We start from the raw sequence: 20,647 nt of genomic DNA, 5'->3' as shown, positions 1-20,647 counted from the left end.
GCTTAACCGACTGCGCCACCCAGGCGCCCCTAGTTTATTTTATTTTAAAAGAGAGAGCAAGAGTGTGCACGTGCACATACAGGAAAAGAGCAGAAAGGGAGGGAGAGACAGAATCCCAAGCAGGCTCTGTGCCGCCAACATGGAGCCTGATGCGGGGCTTGATCTCACTAACCGTGAGATCATTGCCTAAACTGACACTGAGAGTCAGACGCTTAACCTACTGAGCCACCTGAGTGCCCCTCATCAAAACCTTTCTATAAATATTGGATAGTATTGAAAAATGAGTGTCTTGATTTGGTAAGATACACTTACTCCATTTCAGTCACACATCTTTGTGAAATATCTCTTTGAGCTGTAATCTGTTAATACCTGATCTTGAAATAAACTGACCTGAAACTAATTATCTTGTCCGCCTTTGTTTTCTCTTTCATTTCATAGACTTGATGCTTACTTATAGGTTCATGCCTAATATTTGTCTGTCACATTGGTTAATGACAGTATTTTGGCATGACGTTTGCCTTTTTCATGTTTTTGCTGCTACCGTTTTTGGTCTTTTTTGATCGATCTTTGCTGTTAAAGGATAACGAATGCCTTCTGTATGCCACCCAGTGTATTAGATGTGTCACTCTTAGGAGGGAAGAAAGCTGAAGTTCAGGAGAATTAAAGTTACGCAGGAAGAAAGTGGCAGAAATGGGCTTTAGAACCAGGTCTAGCTCTCAGTACAAACCTATTTTTTCTGTGCCTCTGGCTCTCAGTATCACACACACCCACGTGCACACACGCATCCCACATCCACAATTGAATTGTGGGCTATTTTTACTTTAGAGTTGGCTTAGGATAAAAGCTTCCTTTCTGTAGAAATGACTCTTTGGAATGTACTCTTCTTGTATGTCTTGGAGGAATGCAGATATGCTAGAAATATTCTCTCTAGCTCTCAGACAGTTGATCCAAAAACACTTCATAGCAGAAATGTAAAAAGAGTACTGGTTATAATAATTACTGTTATAAAATAGTAATTTATTAAGGATCTGAGAGTGAGTTTGCTCCAATCCTGCCTAGAAGAAAGAATGTGCTATTAGGTATATTAAGGAACAGCTTCTTCTTATGATAAATGTAATGAATAGTGTATTGTATAGTTCTTTGATTTTTTTCAGTGACCGTAGAGGCTGGTACTGCAAGAGACATCTCCATCTGGCAGCTGGAAGATTATTTATTAGCCAGTCTTACCAGCATAGTACTGTACTGTTAAGTCTTCTGCAGGCAATGGATTTAAAGAAATACTTTTATTTACATGTTAAGTTATAGAATACTGATTCCAAAATGACTGGATTGTAAGGATCCTCTTCGCACACAGGTATCTACAGGAGGTGGGTTACACGGATACTATTCTAGATGTGAAATCTAAACGAGTACGAGCTCTCTTGGGCTTTTCAAGTGACGTCACGGACAGGGAAGATGACAGAAATCAGGACTCAGTTATAAATGGCACAGAGGCTGAAGTTAAAGAGACAGCAATGATTGGGTGAGTATTTTGTCTGGGTTACTAAATAATTTTGGTTTATGGGTGACACTTGTGATACTTGCAATTTTAGATACTGTTACAGGAATAATTTTTTTATAAAGTTTAATTAAAAAATGGAAATTTCATTTGGTAGAAGATAACCTATAGGGATTAGAGTTATTTGTGATTATTATAATATTTTTTGTTTAAGATATTTTTATTTGCTTGAAATTTATAGATTTAATACAGATTTTAATATCTTGAAGCTCAGTCACTTACTGTTAGAACTTCACAAAAGATCATCTTTCAAAATTCAGTTCAAATCTGTAAAAATGAAATTTCATTCCTGGTGACCTAGAACTCCTATAAATTCCTCAAATTTTTTAGAAGTAAAACTTTTAACCATGTTTGTGTATTTAATAATACTGTAACCCCTCTTTCTTTTGAAAATTATCTATTTTAAGTTTATGTTTTTAATTGATAGAATCAGTGTGAGAAATTCAATAGCTATTTGAAATATTTTGTTTTGCATTTTGGATCATATGTCATACAATTACATGTAATTTTGTTTAAAATGAACATGAACAGTTAAATAAGGAGATTCTTTATTGAACAAAATGTTGGCATGATTCTTAAATAAAAAGCCAAAGATTCTATGAAAGTCTAAATATTATGTTACTTCATTTTAATGCATGTTAAAGCCATAAGAATGGTTTAAATTGAACTCTATACATTTTCTAGTAGGAACATTGTTTCTGTTAGTTGGAATGTTAAAATTATGGGATATGGGTAAAGGCTCAAAAATAGGACTTATAAGTTCTCTAAACAAATGTCATTGGAGCCTTCTTAAATGTATTCAGTAATAACTAAGACTACATTAACTTGTTTTTATAAATGTAAGATTAGATTGTTTCTTTGTGTAAATACAAACAATGCAGGCCTTATTCCTGATTATAGTTTTACCTAAAGGGTTATTGTAAGTCATTGTAAAGATGTTCAGAAAAGACCACTCTAATTGTCTTGTGTTTTGTCCTTGACCTGTGTTTTGAAACTGAAAAGGGTATTATTCTGAATCTGTCTGATTTATGTAGGGATAGAGAATAGGGTGGAAAAAAAACAAAAACATAGCTCTCAACAGATTTGAAATTTGAGATGTATCTGTTTTGAAAATTTTGTCCATAGTTGTGGTTAATTTTTTTTTTTTTTAAGAAAATGCCTTTTATCTAAAACATTTCCTAATGAACTGGAGAGAAATCATTCTATTCTGGCTATTAGGAAATTATTTACTAGATTTATTTTGAGGGACTAAATTAAAATTGTATTAGTTTGACTAATAAGTTATTTCATGTGCACATTTACTTTTTTCAGCTCCTTAGCTGTTCAGCAGAAATGTAAGATTGCATCAGAGAAAATTGACCTACTAGTTATTTTTTTAGTTATAGAAATTTATATTGTTGGAGGAAGAGTTGCAGAGGGTAAAAGAACAGAGAAAAATAGAAAATATTTTTAAATGTTTAAAAAGAAAATATTTTTAAAAAGAAATACATTAAGTTTGACTTAAGGATCAAAAGAATACTGGGGTGCCTGGGTGGCGCAGTCGGTTAAGCGTCCGACTTCAGCCAGGTCACGATCTCACGGTCCGTGAGTTCGAGCCCCGCGTCAGGCTCTGGGCTGATGGCTCAGAGCCTGGAGCCTGTTTCCGATTCTGTGTCTCCCTCTCTCTGCTCCTCCCCCGTTCATGCTCTCTCTCTGTCCCAAAAATAAATAAACGTTGAAAAAAAAAAATTAAAAAAAAAAAAAGGATCAAAAGAATACTGAATCAGGAGGGGCCATTAGTCTGAATAGTTATGATTGTAAAGTACTTTAAGAGTAACCACTTCCTATAGTGCTTTTCCAATTAAAATCCATGGAAATGTAATGGATAAGAATCAGTGTCGTTCATAACATGATTTGAGGGGTCATAGTTATAATATAGACAAGTTAATGCAGCATATCATGGATTAATTCTTATGTTACGTTTAAAAAATGAACTGAGCAAGACGCACATGTTTTAAACCAGAAAATCCGAGTTAACAGATTCTGCCTCCGTGCTGGATAATTTCAAATTCCTTGAAAGTGCAGCTGCAGATTTCAGTGATGAAGATGAAGATGATGACATTGATGGAAGAGAAAAAAGCATCATTGATACTTCAACGGTGAGTTGGTTACTCAGATATTAATATTTTTAGGGATCATTATGTGTACTTTAAAAATAATCTGTGTTCTTCAACCTAAACTCTTAACTTTTTTTGTGTGTGTGAATTTGGGGACATTTAATCTAAGAGGTTTTAGTATTGAGTTAAAATTCAAGAATATTTTTAGGATGGCAGCTTTCTCTTAAAGGTCCTCACTCTTTGGGGCACCTGGCTGGCTCAGTTAGTAGTACATGTGACTCTTGATCTCAGGGTTGTGAGTTTGAGCCCCATGTTGGGTGGAGAGATTACTTAAAATATAAAAAAAAAAAATCTTGAAAGGTCCTTACTCTTTGACTGGTTAGCTCATTAAACATTTCAGTATTTCTGCAGAGCTGGTGAATGTGGTAAAAATGTGTGTGTTATACCAATGCAGCGTTATTGGTGCTATAAGACAATAGAACTGACAGACCCATTATGGTGCCTGATGGCGACTGGCATCACCTCTAATTGATGAGGTTTTTGTGACTTTTGCCTGGGTTGCTTTGGTAGACAAATGTTATAGACTCTCAGAACTCTTCCATTAGATTTCTTCAAACAGATTTAAAGTTATTCTGCAGTTTTGTTTAGATCTTCATAAATTTATTGACTTTCCCATGGTAGTTTCCTGGAATAAGAAGTGTCTCTTGCTTCTTCTCCCTTCTCTTCCCTTCTCCGTTCTGTCACCTTCAGCCCCTCTTGTTATTTTCCCTCTCTTCTTTTTTCCTCCCTTCTTTTTCCTCCTCCTCCTCTCTTCTCTCTCTTCTTCTTCCCATCCTTCTCCTCTTTTAAGTAATAGATGAGGTCATGCTTTGTTTAGAAAAATGTTTACATTTCCTCTTCCATGTGTATTTAAGAAGAGTAAGGTAGAAAGCAAGGTAGGGAAGCTGACTGGACCTAGAATTGAAAGCCTTGGGGTTAAGTTCCATTTCTGTTACTAGTTACCTGTGCTTCTTATCCTTCAGGCTTAGTTTTCTACTTTGTAAAACAGAGGTCATAATACCCATCTTATCCTCAGAGGATTTTGTGAGGAATAAATGAGATGTTGTGTATGAAAATGATGTATATGCTTTCTGGGTGTAACTCCTCTGTTCTTGATGCTGTTTGCTTCCATCAGAGACTCTCAAATTATTACTTCCAGATTCTTATTTCCCTGAGCCACTGTTCAGTAGCATTCTGCTGGTACAGGCTTGTCATGGGCATTATTTGAACTTCAAGTAGTCACCCCCAATTTTTCGTATGCAAATACATAGTAATAGCATGTGTTTTAATTTCCTATATGAAAATAAAATGCCTAAACTTGTATGATCCCTTTTCTCTGTCCTAGTCATTTGGAAATTTTCTACTGCCTTGTGATTTTTATGGGCTGATTGCATTGAGATCATATTTTCCCATCAAAATACTTTATTCGTAACTCAGTGGTAAATGATCGCTGATTATGATGCTTTACATTATTTGTTAGCCATTATATTGATTTAAATATTAAGAAAATCTGTAAGTTGATTATTGTAAGTATTAAGTATGGTCTTCCTAGAAATTCCTAACCATAAACTGGTTTCAAGAATTTTTAAGTAATCAAATTCATAAAGATCTCCTATCTTCCAGTTAGTGCAGATTGTAGCAATTCTGTGACCAAGCAGTGAAGGCACAGCTAATATAAAATACTTAACCCCACTTAAGCACTGGATTCAAAAATCCTTTTAGCTTTTCAGGAAAAAATATCTCTAAACAAATAATTTCTTTGTAAAGCTTTGCTAATTTTTAGGATACTGTACACTCATTTTCATGGCTGCAGGTTAATAGCCACATACCAAAAGGACTTTCAAAGTCTAACTCTATGTAGCAATGAATAAGCATGACTTAGAAAACGTATCATGAAGCTATATAGAGAATGGCTGAAAATTATTCTATTAAAATGTTTCGTGAACAAACAGGTTTTTAAACTGTTATTTCTTTAATCAAAATCGTTTAATAGATTCAACTACGAAAATATAGGAACAAAGCCATTAGTAACTTTTATTTGTGTGTAGGCTATAAAATTTGGTATCTTCAAAAAACTGCTGTGTTCTCTTATCTTGCTCTTTACCCTCTATTACAGTTTGATTGTTCTTTGAGTTACATTCTGGATCATTTCCTCCTCTTTCCTTCTTCTTCCTCAAGACCAACCTCTTCATCTTATTTTTCTTTACCATCATGGTCTTCATTCTTATCATAGTACCATTAGTTACGTGTAATAATGATCTTGAAATTATACATGTATATATAAAGTGATTATCTTTAAAATTTTGAAGGGTAACTTCACCAGCAAGATTTAGTCTCCACATTCAGATACTTAGGAAGAAAAGTAATGGGATTAAGAATCATTAACTGTTGTGTTAGTCACAGTCTTGTCCCTATTTATGTTATATTTCTTCTAATGATTTGAAAAGGGACCTTCTATCCCTTTTTCTAATCTTTGTGGCACCCTGTACAACTCCTAACTTTTTTGTATCTGCCTTAATTTCTTAAGCTGATTTGTAAACTCACTGAAGGTAAGAGTGGAGTGGAACCTTAGATGTAAGGAAAAGTAATATGTGCTTATTACAACAAACCCCACCCCTTCCCATTTACTAATCCTACTCTTTGTTGGTAACCATACTTTTCTTCTATGCCTAACCATTAAAAACACAGGAGTTTTGGGGTGCCTGGGTGGCTCATTTGGTTGAGCATCCGACTTCGGCTCAGGTCATGATCTCGCAGTTTGTGAGTTCGAGCCCCTCGTCGGGCTCTGTGTTGACAGTGCAGGGCCTGAGGCCTGCTTCCGATTCTGTGTCTCCCTCTCTCTCTGCCCCTCCCCCGCTAACACTCTGTTTCTCTCCCTCTCAAAAATAAATAAACATTAAAAAAAAAAATAAGAACAACAAAAAAAAACCGACAGGAGTTTAGGTTGTGGAGACTTGATAGACAGTGATCTGCAGGTTGCCATATTTTCATTCTTAAGGTTATGTGGAGGAGATGTAACCTAGAACAGATTAGGAGTTAATTTTGTGACTTAATACCATATCTAGTAATAAGAACGTTGAAAATACGTTCAGACTTTCAATGTAAGTCTGTATTTTCTCTGCCCTTTTTGTTAAGCATCGAGAACAAGAATTCTCTATCTACAAGATGTTGGTGATGGCCTATCTAATTTATATCTGGTGTCCCATCAGGGTCAAGGAAAGAGAGGGATCAAGCCTCTAGGGTAAAAGAAGAGGGATTAGGCAGTGTGTTTGTGGAGCAATGAAGGTTAGCATCTTCTCTTGGCATAACTCTTGAGAGGTACTTTTTGACCTTGGTCTGGCCGCCCAGGGAAAATTAGAACAAATTATTGGCATGTGGTTACAAAAGAATTCACCTTCAGCATGGGTTTTCTATACCACAGTGTGTCAAACTGGTCTTGCTTTTTTTGTTTGTTTAATAGATTCATAGATGGGAGATTGGAATATGCTGTAAACATAAAAGTATGTCTTGATTTTAGGGAAATATTCTGAATAGTTAAACCAGTTATTCTAGCAGCATTAAAGAATCCTTGATTTCTCCTGTTCAGTTTACACACACACACACACACACACACACACACACACACACACACACACCAGGACAGTTAAGGCAGATAAGGTTTCATTCATTGCACCAGCTTTCTTCTTCTGATAGTGGCTTCCTGGAGTGCTGCACTGAGGATTTTTGAGACTGTATCTGATCTTAGATGAAAAGCACCATGATTGGTAACTGATACCAGGAATGAGCAGGAGAACAGGGTAATACAAGTCAGGTATTATCTCTTAGAGTCTGTTTCTAGACTCTAGTCTGTCCTATTGATGAGTCTGTTGAACCCTTAAAATTTTAAACCACTCACAGTAACCCACTGATACAGTTTGATCAGCTCATGCTATTTCCATTTTGCATGAAATGAAGAAGCTGAGGTCTGGAGAAGTTGAGATACTGAGTCCATTGTAGCAAAAGAAACTGCAAACCAGTCATCCTAATTTCTTTGGGCTCTTAGTGGTGCAGGTGACTAAAAAGAAAATGATTCATAACGAGTATCGGCATATAGATCTCAAAAATTACCGCTGCATGCCTTAAGCCTAAATTTTAATCCTTCAACTGGATTTGTGATTCCAGAGACATTCCTAAATAGATAGAATGAGACATAACAGTGCTTGCCAGATTTTCTAGTAAATCTAAGTTAAGTCACACTCTGAATGATCAAGGTTTTAGAAAAAGTTTAAATATGTAGAGAGTTATTGGAGAAAACTGATGCCAGGTTGGAACAGTAGAAATAGTAATGGGAACCTTTTTTCCCCCTCTAACCGAATACTTTCTAAGTCTTAAGGCATGCATTTTGGGATTTTAGATTTTTAAGGGAATGATGTAGTAGAGCTAACCTTTATCATGGTTATATTCTGTAAAACCTTTGCACTGTTGTGTGAAATGTTTCTCATTTTGGTTAGAATAGAATGTCTACACGTTATACAGGCTGCATCCAAGAAATGTAAGAGATGGTTGTGGTTCTCCTAGTACTGTAGTATGTCAGGGACATTTTTCATCGACTATAACAATGTTTTCAATATCTGATTTCATTCGTTTATTTAAAACAAGCCATCATTGAACAAAGTTTAAATGGTTACTTTAAAATGTGTAATGTGTATCTTTTCAAAATGACCCGTTTTCCATTGATTTGGTTAGGTATTACAGCTATTTAACATAACAAAGATCTACTTTCTGAAGAAACCAATAGTTGGGTTTTCTCATTCGATTTGAAAGGGATACTGTTTTTATTTATTTAAATTAATTCCAGGGGCACCTCGGTGGCTCATTCGGTTAAGTGGCTGACTTCGGCTCAGGTCATGATCTCGCGGTCAGTGAGTTCAAGCCCCGTGTCGGGCTCTGTGCTGACAGCTCAGAGCCTGGAGCCTGTTTCAGATTCTGTGTCTCCCTCTCTCTGACGCTCCCCCGTTCATGCTCTGTTTCTCTCTGTCTCAAAAATAAATAAACGTTAAAAAAAATAAAGAAATTCCATAATATATCCTAAAATTTTAATTTAGCATGTTTTTTCGTTAGATTGTTAGGAAAAAAGCATTGCCTGATAGCAGTGAAGATCGAGATACAAAAGAAGCCCTAAAGGAGTTTGACTTCTTGGTTACATCAGAGGAAGGAGACAGTGAGTCTAGAAGTGCAGGCGATGGAACAGAATGGGGTAAGGAAGCATATGGATCCCACCAGAGACGTTAAGTAAAAGAAACCAGTATTTTACCAGCAGGGCAACATCTTGAAGAACACTGTAAATTTCTCATAATGTTGAAATGTTGAACATCCTATGAACTTTTTACTATTGTCACCTTTTATCCGGTGTATATATCTGTGTGTGTACATGTGTGTGTGTGCACGTGTGTGTCTGTTTAAAGAAAGTTGTATTGGTTATCTTATTTTTTTTTAAATATAAGCAATATCCATGAAAATAATTTGAATCCGTATACAGACTGTTCTGTGTTTTCTGCCTAGATAGTAGAACTTGTAAATCTAGATTTTGTAGAAATTGAGTATGAGAATGTAATAGAGGGTTTTAGAGACTCATCTCTGGCATCTTCTGTACAAAAAGAAGTACAGATTTAAAAAATTGTAGTTACTCATTCTAGGCAGATTTCATCAGTTTGTACAAGGCATAGAAACCAATTGTATGGAAACCAATTTGACAATAAATTTCATATATTAAAAAAAAAAAGAATCTTGTTAGTTTCTGGCAAGTAACAGATTTCACCACACATCTTCTGTGAGCTTCCATTACTATTGTTGTGAGTCTAGTGAAGATAACAATAAGGTTTAACTTTTAATTAAAAAAAAATGGAAGACACTCTAGGATCCAAAAGCTACCCAGTTTAATTTATTACTAAGAGCTGATTGATGAAATATTAACATTTAAAAAAAAATTTTTTTTGAGACAGAGGGAGACAGAGCTGGAGTGGGGGAGGGGCAGATAGAGAGGGAGACACAGAATGTGAAACAGGCTCCAGGCTCTGAGTTGTCAGCACAGAGGCTGATGCGGGGCTCAAACCCACGAACCGTGAGATCATGACCTGAGCCGAAGTCGGATGCCCAACCGACTGAGCCACCCAGGCGCCCCGAAATATTAACATTTTAAATTGTTAGATCTTTCTGGAAAAATAGAGTATTTTTATTATTGATAGATTATAGTTAGAGCTATAAAAATGTTGAGAGTTTTAAAATTTATTGTGTTTAGTATATTTAGAGGCCCAATAAAGTTCTTAAAACTGTAGATTGAAATTTAAACTTCTTAAAAATAGATTCCTGTTTGTTCTGATTCATTTAGATTTATTCCAGTCATCTAACAAATATTGATAAAGTGCCTTCTATGTGCCAAGTCATTTGGTGAAGATCCTTACCCTTGTGGTCCATATAGTCTGCTAAGGGAATATAGCCAGTAAGCAATAAACATAAATAATAGAGCATGTCAGAAGGTGATAAATGTTGTGGGAAATAGAAAAAGTAGAACAGAGTAAAGGAGATAGGGAGTGCTGGGCTCAGGGTGGCCTGGAGGAGACAGATTACAATTTAAAATTGTAATGGGGTAGGCCCCATTGAGGGGTAACATCTGGACAAAAGACTTGAAGTGGATTGATGGGTTGACAGTAAGATATCTAGGGGAGGAATATTCAGGAAAAAAAAAAAAAGCTACAGCAAATGCCCCAGGATAGCAGTAGCCCTCATATGCTTGAGGATTCTGGGACACCAGAATGGCTGAAGCAGAGTGATTCTAAGGGGAATATGGTAACAAATGATCAAATTGTGTAGGGCCATAGACCACTGGTGAGATGGGGAACTACAGGGGAATTTGAGCAGAAGGGTGACATGGTCTGACTTTTAAAGCATCATTCTGGCTGCTGTATTGAGAAAGACTACCTATAGTAGCCATTGTTGGTAATAATCTTGATGTTAGGGGAAAGGGGGCAATTATTGTAGTAATTCTAGCAAGAGACAGAGTGATTAGAAAAGTAGTGTATGTGCTAAGTAGTCAGATTCTAGATGTGTTTGGAAGGTAGAAAAAACAGTATTTCCTGAAATATTTGATGTGAGGTGTGAAAGAAAGGGAGTTTTTTGGTCTGAGCAAATGGCAGGATGAAACATTGGATTTGGAAAAGGGGGGAATTTGATTTTATATGTTTAGTTGGAGATATCTTTTAGAATTTCTCATGGAAATGTAGAGTGGGCAGTTGGATATGAGTCTTGAGTTCAAGCAAGAGTTCTGAGCTAACACATAATGTTATATAGTATATAAATTTATACTAAGTATAAAATATGTAACATATTTACTCCTTAAATTTTCTTCTCTTGAAATAGTGAAAATTAATGATTGAATTTCTTATCTGCTAGAAGCTCAGTTTCCTGTTTAAGAACTTATAGGCTAACAAATCACTTAAATTGCTTTAAATTTTGAATGAAGGTTGATTGATAAGTTTACAAAGTGCTGTTTATAAGGCCTGTAAAAAAAATGATTAGTTGATGAACACATGCCAAAAATATAAAATTTTTGAAATGAAAAGATCATTGAAGACTGTTTTGTATAATCTCTTAATAATAATCTTCTCTCATTACATAAATTAATGTGTTTTTTTTTGTGAGTCAGTCATAACTAAATTCAGAAAATGGAATGAAAATGAGGGCTTCTCATTATAGAGTTGTGGGGCATAATTTAATAAAAGTCACTCAAATCTTCTAGTGTTTTTTTCTGTTTCTTTCAAGAGAAATTTAATATTATTACCTAGGAAATTGAATTGTCGTTTCTTAGATATTACATTTTGTATGACTTATAAGCAATAACTTTAAAATTAGTGTTACATTGAAGAAAATGGTTGTTGTCATTCAGTGACACAACAGTGAATTGACTTATAGTGTTCAATATTTAATTTAAAAAGACTATTTCATTTGTTTTACTCTATTTAGAAAAGGAAGACCAGTGTCTCATGCCTGAAGCCTGGAATGTGGACCAGGGAGTAATTACCAAACTCAAGGAACAATACAAAAAGGAGAGAAAGGGGAAAAAGGGGGTGAAGAGTAAGTGGAAAACATTGTATCTGTAAACCATAAATCTTTCCTTTTTTTATATCCCCCAATTTTTTTCCCCAATGTTTTCCTAAAACCACTTACTCTTTTTCTTTTCTGCTCCTGGTCTCTTTCGTTTTCATCTGCTCTCAGGGGTTGAAATTAAGTGGTTAGTTATTTGATTGTGACCTTAAAAAAATAAAAACAACCATGCTTCTGATTATGGAATCATAATATATCCCAATAATAAATCTAGAGCCTTGTGAGAATATGGAACTATATATTCAAAACATAGTGATAATTTCATTTTTAAAGTATATGTGCTTAATTACCACAATGATTTTTCACTGTTGACAGTTTTAAATCTCATCTAGTTTGACCCTCTGGCAATCCACCAAAATTACTGCATATAATTTTAGACCTTGGAGACAGAAAGTTAATTTCTACCCCTGAAACTGTGTTCATAACACACAGTTCATTTGCTCTCACTACTATATGCTATACAGGGCAGAGAGTCAAATACACAACTTTTAAAAGTATTTATTTTCTAATTTAAGAATTTTGGTCAATTTCATTTATAATAATATTGCCAATTAGCTTTTTTCTTTTTAATAAGATGTCTGCCATATAAAAACTGGAAGCTAAAATGAAATTGCTAGCCCTGTGAACCATATATAACCATATATATATATACATATATATGTATATATATATAATTATGCAAATTATTAGGTTTAGCAGTAGATGTAATTAAGTATGTAAAGTAGAAACCTTGAAGAAGCTTTCAAGCATCCCTGAAAACCATCTAAAACACCTTTTTAGGACAGCAAAGCTAAACTACCTCCTGTGCTTCCACTCCCGTTGACCATATGCACATGGGTCTCCCTTTTATGGCAAAAGGAATTGTATCCTTTGGGATATTAAAGTAGTGTAAAGTGGGATTAAAATCCAGTTTAGTGAAACATGTATTTAAAAGTTGGAAAAAGCGTAGTTGTTATTGATAAACAATTCAAATCTTTATTTAAAATATGCTAGGAGTTACAAGTATTTAACTTGAATGGATTAAAAAGTCAGTGGCTATTTTTGATGTTATGCTTGTAACGATTACATAACTAAGAACTATTATTTGATGCCTTCTCAATATAAATTAAATTATAATGAGAAATATTAATATTAAAACATTAAGAGCATTTTGTACTTTTTATCCAAATGTATGGATAATAAATGTGATCTTGAACAGTAATGAGACATGATTTACTAGGGCTTTTCAGAGCCATGGCAAAACCAGTTACACTGAAATTTTAATGCAAATGTCATAAATGAGAAAGAATATTTTAATTTTCAGGTTGACATAAGTTGATATTTCTTTAAGTCATTATGCTACAATAATGTTTTGAAATGTAAAAAATCTCTCATTTGGAAGGGTATCCAGGATTTACGTAGAATCCACCTACTATTATACTGGTTATTCAGTTCTTGTCAAATATCAAGACATTGCTATAGTTGGCATTTAGCACTTCCGATCTACAATGGCACCATTTGACTGGAACCGTATTCCTACTAATGGAAGCTATTGGCTTTCCTGAATCTGGAGATTATGATCAGCATGCAGGTATATAGCACATAGTTTTTTTGTATGACAAAGAAAAATGACTACAGGGGGAGAAATTTTAATATCTTAGGGTAGAGGGACTGCAGGGTGAGGCTCCACACATTTTGTTTATCATCATCAGTTCACACTGTTTTCATAAAATGGTGATCTGGGAACAAGTGAAGACATGGTAAAAACAGAACTGAAGCAAAACTTTGACCTGGTATGAAGCAGAAATTTACAAACCCCCACAAATATCTTTTTAATTGAACGTTTACTGTTGGAAAAATTTGATTCCTATTGATATGGGCCAGTAGAAATATTTCCAGTCAAATCGTGTACTCCAATCATACGGTCTTGAAATATATTTCTAGGTAGTAGTTAAAATTGCTTAAAAATAGTTGTATTCTTTGCTGGTATAGGAAAAAAAACCATAATGGACTATGGGTAAGATTTTCCCATTCTTAATTAAACTTGTAACAGGAAAAACTACCGAAGATCTGTTTCAGCCTCTATCCTATATAAAACAGTCAAAACAGGGATGTGGGAGAATGAAGAATCAAAGTTCAGGTAAGTAATCAGTAGGGTATGAGACTTCACCTCGGGTACCATAGCTTCAGGATGTAAGGCAGTGAATGCAACTTCACATAAATGGACAAAAAGGAATGTTGCCGTTTAACTCAGTACACAGTAGCTTCACGATCCCTGGTATCTGTCGTCATTTAGAGCAATATATAAGGATTAAAAGAATGCTATTATTTTTAATGGTCCAAATTGCATATGAACATGATTTTTTATTGAAATAGCGATATTATTCCATTAGCTTAATTTTAAAAATATATGTAAAACATAATTCTTCTCAAGAAATAAACTTTTAAAATAATTTGAAAACTTGGAAAGTAATTACTTTTTAATATAGTAGGGTAGTTTTAAAGGTGAATGTAAGCAAATGTGAATACGGTTTATGGCACCATTTTGATACAGTTGGATAATTCCATTCTTTTTTGTTCTCTTCCTCCCTATTTCTGGGCTAGGGCCCAATAGGTCAAAACTACAAGATATGCTTGCTAACTTGAGAGATGTTGATGAACTTCCCTCGTTACAGCCATCTGTGGGTTCACCTTCCAGACCCACCAGCTCCAGGCTTCCAGAACACGAAATAAATAGGGCAGACGAAGGTAAGTATATGACACTCCCGAGTGCGCGCATACACACACACACACACACACACACACACACACACACACACACACACACATGCATATCTAAATTCAGTTATTAGAAAGGACTTTCCTAAGAAAATAACTTTATTTTACGTATGTTTGATCGACATGGTGTTCCCCAAATGTAGGCTTTCTTACATTCAAGGGGTTTGATTCCCCCTTCAATCTGTTAGACTTGAAAAGGGTGCATAAACAGCAAGTCCAACTCCAGATTTTAGTCCACCTCCCTAGAAGCCGTGTATTTGGTATGTATAGGCTGTTTTATTCACCCTACTGCAACAAGAAGAAAATTAAGTCCATATGATAGGTAGTAAATGTTTACTTCGAGATTCACATAAATATTTTCAGATGTTTTCTTTAAAGTTTGTCATTGATAAGTGAAAACGGGGGCCCCCCCCCCAAGGACACCTGAAAGTCTACTCACACTTGCAACTGTGTTTCTTTGTTCCCTTTCAGTCCTTGTCTAACTGTGTGTATTTTTTTTAACAAAGTTACAGTCACCACATAGAGTAATTCTATCTTGTTTTATTTATGTAACATAAAGTCCCAAAACAACTTTCATCATTATAATTTTGAGATTACACATTATATTTTAGACTTGATACTTCACCATATCCCTTTTGGATATTTAGGTTCCCAGTTTTTTACAGTACCGTCTTACGATATTTAAATACAATTCTGCCTGTTTTCTAGACATAAGTTCTGACTTATCTATTTATAAATAGATAAAATGCTTATATGTAGAAATTGATCTAAACTTTTTTTTAATGTTTATTATTTTGAGAGAGAGAGAGAAAAAGTGTATGTGCAAGTGGGGGGAGGGGCAGAGAGAATTCCAAGCAGGCTCTGCATGCTGTCAACACAAAGCATGATGTGGGGGCTTGAACCCACGAACCATGAGATCATGACCTGACCCGAAATCAAGAGTCAGGTGCTTAACTGACTGAGCCACCCAGGCACCCCTAGAAATTGATTTTAAAGTATGTATTTACATTAGCTGAAAATCCAGTATGATGTAAAAGGAACCTTAATGATTAATAAATATTTTTCAATATTTATTTTTTAAAATTGCCTGAATTTAAATACTGTAATTGTTTGCAGTGAGTATGCTTCTTCAAATTACTATTTATTGAATAAAACAGAGAAAAAGCCACAGAAAAATCATAAGTGTTTTTCTTTCTTGGGTTTTAAATTCAGTTACATTTTAGAGAGACATAAACTGATAGAACCTTGATGGACAGATTTTCATGGTCGGAGTACTTTTTAAATGAAACTTTTGACCATCACATGGTTAGTTATTTATTAGAGTTAATTTTATACATAGTATACCTGGAATTTATTACTCATACATTAAGTAACGAAGACTTGTACATTACACCTTTATACTCTAAATACACAATTTCTTTGATATAGAGACGTCTTTTGAATTAAAGATGTGAAGTCATGGGCCTCATTAGGTGTGTGTGTTGTCCTCTAGGAGATACATTCACTTGACACTATCCATGTGAGAATTTTAATCAGTTTGTTATTCTAAGATCAAGTCTAGATAAGAAGTTCATTTTTCTTTTGTTCTAGTAACTCCTACTAAAGAGTTTTATCAGAGATTTCATCTTGCAGAATTCTAATAACAGAGACAGAATAAGTACTATATACTAAATGACAAATGTATAGAAGCATTACATAAGCCACAGAAAGTGCCCTTCATGGGAAAAAATATTGAAGAACCTTAAAACTGAAGCATTGAATATCTAACTTACTATCTCTAACATGGGTGCTATAAGCTTTTTTCCTCAGTGAAAGGTTTTCAAAAATATAAGAAGTATGTAAGAAATACACGGTGTATTTAATTGCCCATGAATGATGCCTCTTGGTCTCCAGTTTAGTTTCAGAAAAAGTGTCCATAGCCTGTGTGTGCTATAAATGTTTATCACTTTATTTTTGTTTTAATGGTTTTGTTTTAATTATTTAACTGTAAATAGTAAAGAGGCACAGTTAAATAATTTTGTAAAAGCTGAAGAAATGTGGCCTATCGTCTCAAGTTGTAAGGAGTCTTAGAGTTCTGCCCATGGTCGCTCCCTCTGGCCCTCGGGTCTGCTGGCTTAGCCAGGGAGTGTGCTGGAAGCAGCTCTGCCTTTGTTTCAAGGTTTTACATGGCCATTTTTAGAGCATTGTTTAAATTAGCCCAAACAGAGTGTATGCTCAAATCCCATGAATCTTAGTCTTGTTTTTAAGAGTCCTTTTTATTTCACACCTGAACAAAGTTGTCTGGATACAGTAGAAATGAAAACAAACAAAACACCTGGCTGAAGACCCAGTCTCATAGTCTCCTGTGAGTCATTTGATTGAAATTTGGCATGAAAATTGCTATTCTAACCTAAACAGTCTCCACCCTGCAGTAGTTAATGTGAGAGCTGCTCGAACCCCTCAGAGGATATGTGGTATGTTTGGGTAAAACCCATTTTTATTATTGCTGCTTTATTGCATGGTGGTTTTAATTGCATAAGGTCTTAATTTATGTTCTCCTTTGTTCTTACAGGGGTTTTAAGACATAACTCTTATGTCTACTATTTTTAAGACATAACTATTCTTTCATTTCTTCAACAAATACTTATGATTGAATCTAAACTTACATAATTTAAAGCTGAAAAACACCTTTAAATCCAGTTTTCTACATATGCTAATTTATATATTGACTTGTTTTTCTTAAGGAAACAAAACATTTTTTAGCAGCCGGAGTTTAAACTGTTAAATTCGTCTTATCAACTTATAAATGTTTTTGTTATTAGTAAAGTAACCACCTCTAGAAAACTACTCAAAGACTATCTTTTACAGTTTGCCAGCATAATTGCATTTATAAAAATCAACAATTTACTATTGACCAAATTAGGTAAAACTCCTGTTTTACTTTGGCATTTTGCTTTTAACTGATTCTTCTATGATGGTGATTGGAGGAATTGGATTGGTATGTTCAGTGTCATCTATTACAAAGAAGATATGGCGTCAGCTCGCGGTTAATGAAACTGTTCAAACGGACACGTCGTTAAAAAAAAGTCTTTGAAATAAAAATCCACTTATAGTGAAAAGAAATCCACTTATAGTTCAGTATAGTTTTAACTGAACTATACCTGTGGAAAACTGTAGAAGTGGTAAGGGAGCAGGTCAGTGAATTATCACAAAGTGAACCCAGCTGTGTTACCACTCCCTCGGTCAGAATCCGAACATTACCAGGGTCTTGAAGGGCTGCTTGGGCTTCAAGTTACTGCTTCTCCCCTTCTCTCCAGACGCAGTCCTGAGTTCTAACACCAACATTAAGTTTGCCTCATATAGGCATATTTTATAGTTGTAACTATTTTACTTCTTTCTTTTTTTTTTAATGTTGATTTATTTTGAGAGAGAGAGAGAGAATGCACCATAAGCAGGGGAGAGGCAGAGAGAAAGGGAGAGAGAGAATCCCAAGCAGACTCTGTGCTGTCAGCATGGAGCCTAATGTGGGGCTCAAATTCACGAACTGTGAGATCATGACCTGAGCTGAAATCAAGAGTCAGACGCTTAACTGAGCCACCCACGCACCCCAGTTGTAATAACCATTTTCACTTGAAATTTTCTGTATTCTTCCGAGTTACAGAATTAAGCAATTTTATTTTGAATGAGACCAGGAGTGTTCAGATCACTTGTTACTTATGTTTAATATTTGATGGAAGTAATTTGAGTAATTAACATGAAATAGCAAACGAGGAAAGCCTACTTTGCTTTAGTCGTATTATTTTTTTGTATAGTGAAAAAGAAGGGACAATGGTCTATTGGATTTGTTTCCTGTTGTACTTTTCTTTTTTCTCTTTCTTTTTTTTAATGTTTATTTATTTTTGAGAGAGAGGAGAGAGGGAGCCAGAGGATCCAATGTGGGATCTACAGGGGCTGCAGAGAGCCCAATGCGGGGCCCGAACCCACAAACAGCAAGATCATGATCTGAACCAAAGTCAGATGCTTAACCGACTGAGCCACCCACAGGCCCCTTGTGTTGTACTTTTCAAATGAGATACCTTTGCCTATGGTTAAGATACGGAAAAAGCAACCAGTTCTTGAGGATTTTCTGCTCACTGAATTTTACTGTGTTTGAATGCATTTAAAAATAATCAAATATAGGGGCGCCTGGGTGGCGCAGTCGGTTAAGTGTCTGACTTCAGCCAGGTCACGATCTCGCAGTCCTTGAGTTCGAGCCCCGCGTCAGGCTCTGGGCTGATGACTCAGAACCTGGAGCCTGTTTCCGATTCTGTGTCTCCCTCTCTCTCTGCCCCTCCCCCGTTCATGCTCTGTCTCTCTCTGTCCCAAAAATAAATAAAAAAACGTTGAAAAAAAAATTAAAAAAAAATAAAAATAAAAATAATCAAATATAGACATGCCCTTAAGAGACTGTTTACACTTTAGAAGTTTTTTTATGTGTCTTCTGTCTTCCCCCTTCAGTGGAAGCATTGACCTTTCCTCCTTCTTCTGGGAAGTCCTTCATCATGGGAGCAGATGAAGCCCTTGAAAGTGAACTGGGACTTGGAGAATTGGCTGGACTTACAGTGGCCAATGAAGCAGATTCACTAACTTATGATGTGAGTCATGGTTTTATTTTTGTTGTTTTTTCATTTCTTAAAAATAAAAAGTTAACCTAATAGAAAAAGATAACAGTGGTAAAATTTCTTTACAGGTATAGAATTTGGTTCTGTTTTAATTGCAAACTTTGAAAATACAGTATTTTTCACATTGTGTAGAGATTAAAATTATGGTCTTTGCCTAAATCCGTAAGTTTTTATATCTTGTTTATTGGTTTTAGATTAAGGGAAAGAATTCCCTTTCTGTTACCAAGTTTGGGTTTTATGTTTGTTTTTTTTTTTTTTTCTAAATTTTTTTTTCAACGTTTATTTTTGGGACAGAGAGAGACAGAGCATGAACGGGGGAGGGGCAGAGAGAGAGGGAGACACAGAATCGGAAACAGGCTCCAGGCTCCGAGCCATCAGCCCAGAGCCTGACGCGGGGCTCGAACTCACGGACCGCCAGATCGTGACCTGGCTGAAGTCGGACGCTTAACCGACTGCGCCACCCAGGCGCCCCGGGTTTTATGTTTTAAGGCACCAGAGATCACTTGAAATTCATGCCTCCCTAATGGCAACATTTGAGTTTCTTCTCCAGTACATTATCAGTGAATACTTGGTCTACAGGAGATTTTAGTTATTGTTAGGCAGGGATGTCTACAGGGTGTCTTGAAGATGTTAAGGCCGACCCATCAGTGATTTAGACCAAAACTGAAATTGTCATACCTTTACACATGCATGCATTTACTTAATCCCAAACACAGTTGTTTTATAACTACATTTAAATTGTCAGAAAAACAGTTGCTTGTTTTATAAAGTATTTACAACCTGTCTTGTCTTGATGAAAATGGTCTCACTTTGATACCTCATTATCTTTGTTGGAGAACACAGTATAGCTCCTACCACATGGGGGCTGTAAAGATGGATGCTTAAGCAAACCATGGATGTGAGAAGGATGTGCTCCAAAGAGGAACCTCACCACTCACTCCTCTTCCTACAAATCAAAATTCTCACTCTTTGCTAAGTCCATTAGTAAGTCTTTTGGGTTCTTCCTCCAAAAATACCTAAAATCGTTAGCTGTTTTTTACTTTTCATCCTACTCCATTGTTTTCTTCACCTGGAACTACTACAATAACCTCATCTAAATGGGCTCTTGGTTCCCCATTCTCTGCATATATGATACAGGTTTTTAAAAAATATTTGTTTCCAGTAGTTTTGTATTCTTATATTCTACATCTGTTGTGTATAAAAACACAATTTAGTTGACTTTTGTTTTTTCATCTAATATTTGACAAACTTTTTATTTTTTTAATTTTATTTAATTTTTATGTATGTATGTACTTATTTTTGAGAGGGCGCAAATGAGCGAGGGGCAGAGAGAGAGAGACAGAATCCCATGAGGGGCAGAGAGCGAGGGGGAGAGAGAGAGAGAGAGAGAGAGAGAGAGAGAGAGAGAGAGAGAGAGA

General features: G+C 35.4%; 1 protein-coding gene across 5 annotated transcripts in view; it reads left to right on the top strand.

Moving 5' to 3' along the window:
* STRN (striatin) overlaps positions 1-20,647 on the top strand; it is a 91,514-nt gene that overhangs the window by 49,368 nt on the left and 21,499 nt on the right. For 3 of the 5 annotated variants that reach the window (XM_040496510.1, XM_040496511.1, XM_040496514.1), the window contains 7 exons: positions 1,355-1,522; positions 3,561-3,696; positions 8,794-8,929; positions 11,692-11,802; positions 13,865-13,951; positions 14,416-14,559; positions 19,066-19,202. In XM_040496510.1, the coding sequence (XP_040352444.1) occupies positions 1,355-1,522; positions 3,561-3,696; positions 8,794-8,929; positions 11,692-11,802; positions 13,865-13,951; positions 14,416-14,559; positions 19,066-19,202 (919 nt within the window). The remainder of the gene's footprint in view (positions 1-1,354; positions 1,523-3,560; positions 3,697-8,793; positions 8,930-11,691; positions 11,803-13,864; positions 13,952-14,415; positions 14,560-19,065; positions 19,203-20,647) is intronic. The other 2 variants (XM_040496512.1, XM_040496513.1) reach the window with 1 other exon arrangement.

This window comes from Herpailurus yagouaroundi, unplaced genomic scaffold, assembly GCF_014898765.1.
Source record: "Herpailurus yagouaroundi ecotype Mexico unplaced genomic scaffold, PumYag 188, whole genome shotgun sequence".
In the NCBI taxonomy this organism is placed as follows: Eukaryota; Metazoa; Chordata; class Mammalia; order Carnivora; family Felidae; genus Herpailurus; species Herpailurus yagouaroundi.
The sequence above is the reverse complement of the archived record's forward strand: the minus strand, read 5'-3'. Positions and strand labels throughout refer to the sequence as shown.